This window comes from Pelophylax lessonae, assembly GCF_965119305.1.
Source record: "Pelophylax lessonae genome assembly, chromosome: 8".
Lineage (NCBI taxonomy): Eukaryota > Metazoa > Chordata > Amphibia > Anura > Ranidae > Pelophylax > Pelophylax lessonae.
In genome coordinates, this window is record NC_138775.1 from 205,448,331 (window position 1) to 205,461,696 (window position 13,366).

General features: G+C 46.2%; 1 protein-coding gene across 1 annotated transcript in view; it reads right to left on the bottom strand.

The window, feature by feature from the left end:
* LOC309561726 (calcium-activated chloride channel regulator 1-like) overlaps nucleotides 1-13,366 on the bottom strand; it is a 105,576-nt gene that overhangs the window by 55,079 nt on the left and 37,131 nt on the right. The window contains exon 5 of the mRNA XM_082265719.1: nucleotides 363-471. Coding sequence (XP_082121845.1) covers nucleotides 363-471 — 109 coding nt within the window. The remainder of the gene's footprint in view (nucleotides 1-362; nucleotides 472-13,366) is intronic.

Genomic DNA, 13,366 nt, shown 5'->3' on the forward strand with positions numbered 1-13,366 from the left:
ATATATGTGAAATGTCCCTTTCACCTCCGATTCCCTTTATCTGACTATCCCTTTACTTTCAATCTTGAACATGGTCAGCATTTTAAAGAATCGGCTTCCATTGACTTTGGCGGGGCTCACCATAATATTTGAACTTAACAGCAGTTCGGAGGACCTCCTTTGAACCAAACTCAGCTATGTTTTTCTTATGTTTACCTTAAAAGAACAAATCTTTTTTATTATATGACTTAACTGCTGTTAGCAAATAGTCCATAGTTCCTCCAGGATAACAGAGTGTATGTTTGAGTTCTGCTGTGTTATGTCAGGTGAATTATGTACTTATTTTCAACCTTTGAAATGAACAATTGCTGCGTTTGCTTTACCTGGTTGCCTCCACTTTGCCTTGTTTACTGATATAGAATGGAATGTCATTGTTGTATTCATCAAAAACTCCCCATCTCAGATGGGCCCATTCATGGACAAACACTCTTCCTGTAAAGGAGAATCAGTTGTCTGTCACAAGTCAGTTTTCACACAATAGGTTTATCAGAATTTTGCACGCTTTGGGTATCATATGTTCAGTAATCGCATTGTGAACTGCAGTTATGCAGATATTCAAGCCATGTGGTGAGCACCTTTGAATTTTAAATGCACTTCATCTAGCTGTATGTCTGAAGAAACTTCTCTAATTACATCTGAAATGGCATAATATATACATTTATACACTCATCGGCTACTTAATTAGGAAAACCATGCTAGTACCAGGTTGGCCCCCCTTTTGCCTTCAGAACGGCCTTAATTCTTCATGGCATAGAATCAACAAGGTGTTGGAAACATTCCTTTAGAAATTTTGGTCCACATTGACATGATAGCATCATGCAGTTGCTGCAGATTTGTCGGCTGCACATCTATAATGCAAATCTCCTGTTCCACCACATCCCAAAGGTGCTCTATTGGATTAGGATCTGGTGACCGTGGAGGCCATTGGAGTACAGTGACCTCATTGTCATGTTCAAGAAACCAGTGGTGAGATGATTTGAGCTTTGTGACCTGGTACATTATTCTGCAGGAAGTAGTCTTCAGAAGATGGGTACACTGTAGTCGCAAAGGGATGGACATGGTCAGCAATAGTGTTGAGCGAACACGGACTGTATTATTCGGGTTCGTACCGAATAATTGGATTTTTGTTACCCGAACACGGACCCGAAAACTTTACTGTATGTTCGGGTTTAAAATCAGTGTTCGGTCATTTTATTTCCGGGTTTGTATGTAATGGCGCGCTTTTAATGGCGGGCTTTCAACAGCCAATCAACAAGCGTTTAACTGATGTGCCTTAATCCATCCCAGCCATGCCTACTAATGTATTAGTAGCTGTGATTGGCCATCTGAAGCATGTGACCATGTCTTTATAATTTCGAGAGCCCCAGCGCGCTGCGCCATTCTGCTGTAGTTTAGGGAGAGAGCACACATCATACGTGCTGGCTAGGGACAGACAGTGAAAAATTGTATTGTGTCCAAAAAGAATGCAGGGACAGGTCGGAGTGCTGCAGGCAGGGCGAGCTATTAGGGCATTTTAGGGCGAGGCTGGAGAATAGGCAGGGTCAGTGTTCTACATCGATTTTGCTGTGTGGGGGGTTGGTTGTGCAGTGCCAGTGAACGATCTTATCGATCATTTTAGGGCGAGGCTGGAGAATAGGCAGGGTCAGTGTTCTACATCGATTTTGCTGTGTGTGGGGTGGTGCAGTGAACACAATCTTTTTGCCCGCTGAGGAGGAAGGAGAAAAAAATCTATTTTTATCAGTCAGTTGTGTGCAGCGTTTTTGCTTCAGTGCTGCTGACTGTGATAATACACTGCTGTGTTCACATGTGCTATTATTGAGTGATGATTTCAATTTTATACACTTTTTTCTATTCCACTATTCAATATACACCCTTTTGGGTTAAAAAAATTAAATTGTGGCATAGTCTGTACTAATCTATTTAAAAATTACAAACTTAAAGGGGAATTTTCTTTTTTTTTTTCCCTTCATAGCCTGCAGCAGAGCTGACTGACATAAGACACTGCTGTGTTCACATGTGCTATTGAAAAATCACCAATTTTATATCATATTTTCTATTCCGCTATTCAATCTACACCCTTTGGGGTAAAAAGAATTAAATTGCGGGATAGTCTGTATCGGTACGTGTGAGATACACCTTTCCAATTTTTGGGGCGCATCTTATACCGCCGAGGATTGCAGGGTGCTTCAGTTTGCCTCCTGCCTGTTCCGAACTCCTCCTACTTCTCATCCTGCCTTTAGGGTACAAAAAATAGTAATCAGGGCCTAGTCTGGGTCTGTACGTGTGAGATAGATACACCTTTTGATATCATATTTTCTATTCCGCTATTCAATCTACACCCTTGGGGTAAAAATAATTAAATTGCGGCATAGTCTGTATCTGTACGTGTGAGATACACCTTTCCAATTTTTGGGGCGCATCTTATACCGCCGAGGATTGCAGGGTGCTTCAGTTTGCCTCCTGCCTGTTCCGAACTCCTCCTACTCCTCATCCTGCCTTTAGGGTACAAAAAATAGTAATCAGGGCCTAGTCTGGGTCTGTACGTGTGAGATAGATACACCTTTTGATATCATATTTTCTATTCCGCTATTCAATCTACACACTTGGGGTAAAAAGAATTAAATTGCGGCATAGTCTGTATCGGTACGTGTGAGATACACCTTTCCAATTTTTGGGGCGCATCTTATACCGCCGAGGATTGCAGGGTGCTTGAGTTTGCCTCCTGCCTGTTCCGAACTCCTCCTACTCCTCATCCTGCCTTTAGGGTACAAAAAATAGTAATCAGGGCCTAGTCTGGGTCTGTACGTGTGAGATAGATATTTGATATCATATTTTCTATTACGCTATTCAATCTACACCCTTGGGGTAAAAATAATTAAATTGTGGCATAGTCTGTATCGGTACGTGTGAGATACACCTTCCAATCTTTTGGGGCGCATCTTCCACCGCCGAGGATTGCAGGGTGCTTCAGTTTGCCTCCTGTTCCGAACTCCTCCTACTCCTCATCCTGCCTTTAGGGTACAAAAAATTGTAATCGGGGCCTAGTCTGTGTTTGTACGTGTGAGATACACCGTTTTATAAAATGTTTTCTATTCCGCTATTCAATCTACACCCTTTGGGGTAAAAAGAATTAAATTGCGGCATAGTCTGTATCGGTACGTGTGAGATACACCTTCCAATCTTTTGGGGCGTATCTTCCACCGCCGAGGATTGCAGGGTGCTTCAGTTTGCCTCCTGTTCCGAACTCCTCCTACTCATCCTCATCCTGCCTTTAGTGTACAAAAAAATTGTAATCGGGGCCTAGTCTGTGTTTGTACGTGTGAGATACACCGCTTTATACATTTTTTTATATTCCTCTATTCAATCTACACCCTTTGGGGTAAAAATAATTAAATTGCGGCATAGTCTGTATCAGTACGTGTGAGATACACCTTCCAATCTTTTGGGGCGCATCTTCCACCGCTGAGGATTGCAGGGTGCTTCAGTTTGCCTCCTGTTCCGAACTCCTCCTACTCCTCATCCTGCCTTTAGGGTACAAAAAATTGTAATCGGGGCCTAGTCTGTGTTTGTACGTGTGAGATACACCGTTTTGTAAAAAATTTCCTATTCCGCTATTCAATATACACCCTTTTGGAGTGTAAAAAAATAAATTACGGCATAGTCTGTATCGGTACGTGTGAGATACACCTTTTAAATTTGTTTGGCGCATCTCCTTCCACCGCCAAGGATTGCAGGGCGCTTAAGTTTGCCTCCTGTTCCGAACTCCTCCTACTCCTCTTCCTCCTCCTTCCTTTAGGGTACAAAAAATTGTAATCGGGGCCTAGTCTGTGTTTGTACGTGTGAGATACACCGTTTTATATCCTTTTTTCTATTCCGCTATTCAATATACACCCTTTTGAGGTGAAAAAAATTTAATTTGCGTCATACTTTGCATATTTGACTGTGAGATAAACCCGTTGTATTTTTATACTGTTTTTCTATTCTGCTATTTAATAAACACCCTTTTGGGGTAAAAAAAATTAAATTGCGGCATAGTTTGCATATTTGACTGTGATATACACCCGTGCGATACTGTTGTTGTTTTGTTCCGCTATTTAATAAACACCTTTCTAGGGCAAGATCATAAATTACAGAAATATGAGGAGACCGTCAAATAGGGGCCGTGGCCTGGGTTGTGGTGCTGCTGGTAGAGCTCCTGTTGCAAGAAGAGGACGTGGTCGATCTGTGCCAGCTACACGCACAAGTGAAACACCTTCCTCAAGTGTGAGTAGGCGACAGACCCTGCAGCAGTATTTGGTAGGGCATCATGCGCCTCTAGAAGTGATGAGGCCAGAAGAAGTACAGGCGATAGTAGATTGGGTTGCTGACAGTTCCTCCAGTTCCTTCACATTGTCTCCCACCCAGTCTACTGCAGAAAGGTCAGAGTTGGCACCTGCAGCCAATGTCCAACCGTCTTTCACCTCACCCCCTTGCAAATCAGGCAAGCAGTCTGAGCCCCAAGTCATGCAGCAGTCTCTTTTTCTTTTTGATGACTCTGTCAGCAAGGTTTCCCAGGGCCATCCACCTAGCCCTGCCCCAGAAGTGGAAGAGATTGAGTGCAGCGATGCCCAACCACTTATTTCTCAAGATGAGTACATGGAAGGACCATCGCAGCACGTCTTCGATGATGGCGAAACGCAGGTGCCAACTGCTGCGGCACTCAGAATTGTGGAGACCGACAAGGAGGGCAGGGGTGAAGACTGGGTGGAAGATGATGTGGAGGATGATAAGGTCCTCGACCCCACATGGAATGAAGGTCATGCAGGTGACCTGAGTAGTTTGGAGGAAGAGGCGGTGGTCGCACAGAGCCACCAGCACAGCAGAAGAGGGAGCAGGGTGCAGAAGCGGAGCGGCCGTGCCCTAGACACTACGCCTGCTACTACCCAACGCAGAAAGGGACCGAGCGCACCAAAGCCAGCTCAAAGGAGTTCTCTAGCGTGGAAGTTCTTCAGAAAATGTGCTGATGACAGGACATAAGTGGTTTGCACCCTGTGCAATCAGAGCCTGAAGCGAGGCATAAACCTTCTCAACCTGAGCACAACCTGCATGATCAGGCATCTAAGTGCAAAGCACGAGCTGCAGTGGAGTAGACACCTTCAAAACCAAGAAAGGTCTCTGGCTCCTCCTGCTTCCTCTTCTGCTGCAGTCTCGGCCTCTCCATCCACCTCTGTAGTGATACCGGCACCTGCCACCCCGCAAACAGACGATCTGTCAGCAACACCACCACCTGGGCCACCAACCATCTCCACAATGTCCCGTGGAAGCGTTCAGCTTTCCATCTCCCAAACACTTCAGAGGAAGAGGAAGTACCCCCCTACCCACCCGCGATCCCTGGCCCTGAATGCCAGCATTTCAAAATTCTTGGCCTTTGAAATGCTGTCATTCCGTCTGGTGGAGACGCACAGTTTTAAAAGCCTTATGTCGGTGGCTGTCCCACAGTACGTCGTGCCCAGCCGCCACTACTTTTCCAGGCAAGCCATCCCTTCCCTGCACAACCAAGTGGGGGAAAAAATCAGGTGTGCACTGCGCAACGCCATCTGTGGCAAGGTCCACCTAACTACCGATACGTGGACCAGTAAGCACGGTCAGGGGCGTTATATCTCCCTAACGGCACACTGGGTAAATGCAGTGGCGGATGGGCCTGAGGCGGATAGCAATTTGGCGCATGTCCTTCCACCACCGAGGATTGCAGGGCGCTTCAGTTTGCCTCCTGTTCCTAACTCCTCCTACTCCGCTTCCTCATCCTCTACCGCCTCCTCATCCGGTCAGCGTAACACCTTCACCACCAACTTCAGCACAGCCAGGGGTAAACGACAGCAGGCAGTTTTAAAACTTGCCTGTTTGGGGGAAAAACCACTCACCGCGCAGGAGTTGTGGAGGAGCATGGAACAGCAGACAAATGAGTGGTTGCTGCCAGCGAGCCTCAAGCCCGGCCCGGTGGTGTGCAATAACGGGCGAAATCTCATAGCAGCTCTGGGCCTAGCCGGTTTGACGCACATCCCTTGCCTGGCGCATGTGCTGAATTTGGTGGTGCAGAGGTTCCTTAAAAATTACCCCGATATGTCAGAGCTGCTGCAGAAAGTGCGGGCCGTCTGTGCGCACTTTCGGCGTTCTCACCCTGCTGCTGCTCGCCTGTCAGCGCTGCAGCGTAACTTCGGCCTTCCCGCTCACCGCCTCATATGTGAGGTGCCCACAAGGTGGAACTCCACCTTGCACATGCTGGAAAGACTGTGCGAGCAGCAGCAGGCCATAGTGGAGTTTCAGCTGCAGCACGCACGCGTGAGTCACTCTACGGAACAGCACCACTTCACCACCGATAACTGGGCCTCCATGCGAGACCTGTGTGCCTTGTTGCGCTGTTTTGAGTACTCCACCAACATGGCCAGTGCCGATGACGCCGTTGTCAGCTTAACTATCCCACTTCTATGCCTCCTTCAAAAAACGATTCGGGCGATGATGGAAGAGGATGTGGCACAGGATGAGGAGGAGGAGGATGAAGAGGTAACATTTCCAAGGCTTTCAGGGCAGTCATTTGCAAGTGGCTCCGAGGGTGGGTTCCTGCACCCACAAACGCCAGGGACACAATTGTCCAGCAGGAGCACAGTTCTGGAGGATGAGGAGGAGGAGATGGAGGAGGAGATGGAACCATGTTCACAGCAGGGTGGCACCCAGGCCAGCTCATGGCCATCACTGGTGCGTGGCTGGGGGGATACAGAGGACACAGACGATACACCTCCCACAGAGGACAGCCTTTTGTTGCCTCTGGGCAGCCTGGCACACATGAGCGATTACATGCTGCAGTGTCTCCACAACGACCACCGAGTTGCCCACATTCTAACTTGTGCTGATTACTTGGTGGCCACGCTGCTGGATCCCCGTTACAAGGACAACGTACCGTCCTTAATTCACTCACTGGAGCGCAATCGCAAGATGCGTGAGTACAAGCGCACGCTGGTAGACGCAATGCTGCTGGCATTCCCACCTGACAGCAGGGCCACAGTGGAAGCACAAGCCCAAGGCAGAGAAGGAGGAGGAAGAGGTCGCCAACGCAACCAGGGCCCCACCAGCACCTCAGAAGGCAGGGTTAGCATGGCCGAAATGTGGAAAAGCTTTGTCAGCACGCCACAACAAACAGCGGCACAGCAGCTCATATGGAACGTCTTAGCAGGAGGCAGCATTTTACCAACATGGTGGAGCAGTATGTGTGCACACGCCTACATGTAGTGAATAACGGGTCTGCCCCCTTCAACTTCTGGGTCTCCAAATTGGGCACATGGCCTGAGCTTGCCCTTTACGCCTTGGAGGTGCTGGCGTGCCCTGCAGCCAGTGTATTATCTGAACGTGTATTTAGCACGGCTGGGGGCGTTATCTCAGACAAGCGCAGCCGCCTGTCCAGAGACAATGTGGACAAGCTCACGTTCATTAAAATGAACCAGGCATGGATCCCACAGGACTTTTCCGTACCTTGTGCAGAATAGAGATGGATACCGACCTTACCCAGCCATTGTTCTATTTTTGATCTTTCTCACTCTTTTGGGGTGTACCCTCATTTAAAATGACTGAAAAAAAGCAGTGTTGGCTACCTCGTCCTCCTCCACCGCCGCTTCCACCTACACTGCCCATAGGTGTGCGCAGCCTATTGCATTAGGGTGTGCACCCCAAAGTTTAAATACACATGCCTGTGTTTGCCTACATGTATATGGCCCCGGTACATTACTCTCCCTGCTGGCAAAGTGAAAAAGAAGAGTGTGACAGAGCAGGTCCGAAGGAGATCTTTCCCATCTCCTCACTGGCAAACAGAGCGATAATGCTAATGTGCCCTAGGTGATTAGGGTGTGCCCAGGCACACCCTGTGCGCACGCCTATGACACCACCACCTCAACCTCCCTCCTACTCCATATGGGCCTCTTCCTTCACAGATGAAGAACATTGTTTTATTTTTCTGTTTTTTTTTTTGTTTTAAGTTATTTCCCTATCCACATTTGTTTGCAGAGCACTTGCCATGCTCTTAACTACGTTTTGCTGCCATTTGCAGCACTCTAGCCCTTTCCATTGGTGTTTTAGAGCCATTTTAGTGCCTGAAAGTTCGGTTCCCCATTGACTTCAATGGGGTTCGGTGTCCGGGTAAAGTTCGGAAAAAGTCCGGGACACGGACCCGGACTTTTTTTTCAAGTTCGGCCGAACCCGCCGAACACGGACATCCAGGTGTCCGCTCAACTCTAGTCAGCAACAATACCTAGGTAGGCTGTGGCATATAAACGATGCTCAATGGGTATTAAGGGGCCCAAAGTGTGTGCCAAGAAAATATCCCCCACACCATTACACCACCCTCACCACCCTTAACCTCCCTGGCGGTATGATTCTTTCCGATTTTAGGTGCTGAAAGCGGTCCAATTATTTTGCATGTAATTCTTAAGGACGAGCAGCCCAAACCAACTATTTACACATGATTTTTTTTTTTACTGTGCGTTCTTCCCAATAACATCTCGGGTATGATAAAGTTTGAAACACAAAATCAAAAATTATAATATAATAAATAACTATAAAAAAGTTAAAGTGTATATATATATATATATACACACACACACACATACAGTATATATGTACATACACACACACATATATATATATATATATATATATATATATATATATAAAAAGTACAGTAAAACTGCAGGAAAGGGGGCAAACTAATATCAATTTATTTTATTTTGTAATGAAATCAGTGTGTTTGTGTTTTTTACTTTTCAAATTTGCCGCCGGTTCCACCCCCCTGCGAGCGTCACGTCACAGGAGACAGAAGCCGGGCTGACAAGCATCGGGCGGAAGATCCGGCCGCCATATGCCGAAGGGACACATCGCTGGATCCCAGTGACAAGGTAAGTAACCCTCTACAAGGATCCAGCGATGCTCCCTGGTGGTACCCCGAGTGTGGCTCGGGGTTACCGCTTATGGCAGTGAAATCCCACCCCGAGCCACACTTGGGAATACCGCCAGGGAGGTTAATCTTTGATACAAGACAAAATGGATCCATGCTTTCATGTTTTTTTATGCAAAATTCTGACCCTACCATCTGCATGTCACAGCTGAAATGGAGACTCATCAGGCCAGGTAACGTTTTTCCAATCTTCTATTGTCAAATTTTGGTGAGCCTGTGTGAATTGTAGCCTAAGTTTCCTGTTCTTAGCTGACAGGAGTGGCACCTGGTGTGGTCTTCTGCTGCTCTAGCCCATCTGTTTCAAGGTTCAATGTGTTGCGCATTCAGAAATGGTATTCTTCATACCTTGGTTGTAATGAGTGGTTATTTGAGTTGCTGTTTCCTTTCTATCATCTCAAACCAGTCTGCCCATTCTCCTCTGACATCAACAAGGCATTTTCGCCTACACAACTACCTCTCACTGGATATTTTATTTTTTTCTGAACATTCTCTTTAATCCCTAGAAACCGTTTTTGAAATACTCAGACCAGTGTTCATTTTGTCAACAAAAACATTTTCATCAAAATTTTCGACAGCGGCCTTTTTACAGTAGCAACTAAACTAAAAGTACACCTCGTTTTTGTTCACTGATGAAAACTTTGACAAAATGAAAATGTGAGTGAGGGACGTTTCCCCTTGTGAACTTCCAGTTTCCACTGAGCTCCATGCTTTGCAGTTGGCACTGTGCAGCATCACAGGCCTCCTCAAACGACCGTCCAGAGCAGCACTGTGCATTACAGGCCTCCCGACGAGAGTCCTGACAAGCATATAGCATATAGAGCAGAGCACTGTGAGTGTTTACCTTACAGGCTTCCCCTCAGACCACCGTCCAGAAGCACTGTGTGCATTAGAGGCCTCCTCTTACCACTGGCATCCAGAGCACTGTGCATTACAGGCCTCCCCTCAGACCACCATGCAGCACTGTGCAGCATTACAGGCCTCCCCTCAGACCACCATCCAGAGTACTGTGCAGCATTACAGGCCTCTCCTCAAACCACCATCCAGAGGACTATGCAGCATTACAGGGCTCTCCTCAGACCACCATCCAGAGCACTATGCAGCATTACAGGCCTCTCCTTAGACCACCATCCAGCACTGTGCAGCATCACAGGCCTCCTCAAACGACCGTCCAGAGCAGCACTGTGCATTACAGGCCTCCCGACGAGAGTCCTGACAACCATATAGAGCAGAGCACTGTGAGTGTTTACCTTACAGGCCTCCCCTCAGACCACCGTCCAGAAGCACTGTGTGCATTAGAGGCCTCCTCTTACCACCGGCATCCAGAGCACTGTGCATTACAGGCCTCCCCTCAGACCACCATGCAGCACTGTGCAGCATTACAGGCCTCCCCTCAGACCACCATCCAGAGTACTGTGCAGCATTACAGGCCTCTCCTCAAACCACCATCCAGAGGACTATGCAGCATTACAGGGCTCTCCTCAGACCACCATCCAGAGCACTATGCAGCATTACAGGCCTCTCCTTAGACCACCATCCAGCACTGTGCAGCATTACAGGCCTCCCCTCAGACCCCCATCCAGAGCACTATGCAGCATTACAGGCCTCTCCTCAGACCACCATCCAGCACTATGCAGCATTACAGGCCTCTCATACCACCGTCCAGAGCACTGTGCATTACAGGCCTCCTGAGAACACTATCCAGAGCACTGTGCAGCATTACAGCCCTCTCTGACCACTGTCCAGAGCACCGTACAGAGCACTATGTGCACAACAGGCCTCCTCAGACCACCATCCAAAGCACTGTGCAGCATTACAGGCCACCTCAGACCATCCAGAGAGGCTAAATCTGCATCTGTGAGCTTGTTCAAACCTTAATACCATAAATAATAACATAATAGAATGTTTTACTTCAGGAGTATATAAACACGTTCGGAAATTCTAGAGAAATGCTTAAATAGTGCATTGCAATTTAACTAAACCCATTCGATTATAGTCGACTAAAATGATTTTAGTCAATTAAAATGTACTGCGGATAGGGCATTTTAGTAGAGTAAATTGTACTGCAGATTTAGTCACCTAAATACGACTAAAACTAAAACAATTTCAGATGACTAAAATGGCATTTTAGTCAAAAGACTAAGACTAAAACTAAATCGAAATTTGCTGCCAAAAAAAACACTGGTAAGCAGTCAGCTTTAAGTTCCAGCTTGTTCATTTAGGTTTCAAAAATGAAAGCTAGAAGCTGACTGGTTTCCATGCACATGTACTGCATATTCTGTCAGCTCCAGTCTTAGTAAATTCCACCCAGCGTGTAATAAATGTGAATCTTAAAAATGTAAAATTGAATTAATGCATGCTTTATCTCACTGACTACTGATAACAGGGCCTTGTACCTCAACATCCGAATGGATTTTCACTTGGGGTAGTTACTTTTGTTGTTTTGGCCTGAAAAATGACTACATTCTTTGGATCACTGTAGCATCTAACTTTAGAATTGATCTGTACTCACAAGTAAACATAAATAGCTGTTAACACAGTCTTGTTGGGATGAATAATTCAACACTAGCATGTTGGAATATTTACCTTTTCATAAAAAAATGTTGCTGCAGAAGTTCTTTGAGGCCTTTTGCGCATGGACGCCTGTGCCCATGCAACATAAATTCCAGCATATTTTCTCCTCCTGGAAAGCCCAGGTGCTGCGTACAGCCGCCCATAGACATGAATGGCTGTGTGCAGCTGTAGTCCGGTATACGCCGGTGCTTATTTAAACCTTTGTGTAGCATTCTTGTCTATGTACACAACACCTGGGCTTTCCAGTGGGAGAAATCCACTGGAATGTATGTTACGCAGGCTCAAACATCCATATACAAGAGGCCTAAGAACTGTTCACATGTGTGACGGGTTAGGCATTAAGTGATCACTGCTAAAAGAGCATTCAGAATAGCTACTCTTCTTCTGAACTCTTCTTCAGCAGAGATCATGTTCCTAAGAGCCTAGGCCTTTATACATGTGATATAAAGACAAGGGGTAGGTTTTCAAAGTATACCTGGGGACTGTAAATCAAGTGACCCTTGTACCAAAGAAAGTCACCATATACTGCAAGAAATATAGTTCCAATGTTTTGGTGATCAATGGTAAAATGTAACAAATGAGTTCAGACTGAAGCTGTACTTGGTGCGAATGATGTCACCCAAAAAGGCTAAAGACATACCCGACTTAAAGGCCAAAAAATCCTTGGAACCACTAGTGCCAAAGGGGTGTGGGTGAAGGGGAACCGCAATGTGAAGGCCTTGAGATGCAGGGCAGACAACCAAATTCGACCAAGAAAATGGCCACACTGCAGAAGTGAAGGAACTGAATTTGACATCACAGGGAGCCATTGATTGGAAGTGGTGTAAGCGCCTGGCCAGACGAAGAGTTTGAAGCTGAAGAGGTCAGAAGGGAACCCAAAAAAGTGATCTTCTACAATGGATGACACATTTCCAAGTGGTATGCTTTTTTTTTTTTTTTTTTTATCAAATCCGGTGTTAGTGTGAAAGTGTAGTTGTAGCCAAAACTTGTGTTTTTAGCTTTGTATAAAGTTGCACTGTTTTTTTTTTTTTATTGCTGTCTGTATCTCCTCCACTGGGAAGTTTTCCTTTCATTTCCATTCCTTGTCAGAGCTTCTAATCCTTCCCCACTCTACTATACTGCTGTCTGTTTGCCAGTTGCAGAGATTTCTCTTCTCTTCCTAACTTAGTGACCTTCATCTATGGCACAGTAACTAAGAGAGACCCTTAAATATGAAGTCTTTGCAGACGAGCGCGTAGGGTACGGCGTGCTGACGTCACTACGCTGCCCGGAGGAACGGGCTGTACGAGAGCCGGCCGGCTTTTATATGTTTGACAAGTGTTTTCCTTTCTCCAACATGTGAGTATGCTTTTAATGTTTATGGAATAAAGAGTCTGAACGGTATCACACTATCCAGTCCCTTTTTTCTTGCACATGCACCGAGTTCTACCCTGTGGCCGTTACTGGTATCATCATCATTCTGGCTATCTGGAGGCTCTGGCTGCTGTGATCCTGCCTGAGGGGCGCTGTGTGGAATACCACTGTATGCTCAATTACCTTTTCCATCTGGTAAGGAGACAAGTGTGTTACCTGTGTGCAGCACTGAGGTGTTAACCCATTGGATTTCCTTTCTTCACCATTTTGGGCATTCCTTTCTGGGACTATATCGACCTTATATGAATTTAAGAACTTTATGGTCTTTGACCTATGTGACATTAATATGTTCATTGCAACAACTTAATTGTATTGCATCATCTCTGTTTATGTATGGACTTACTTTGGTAAGCTGATGGTATACCT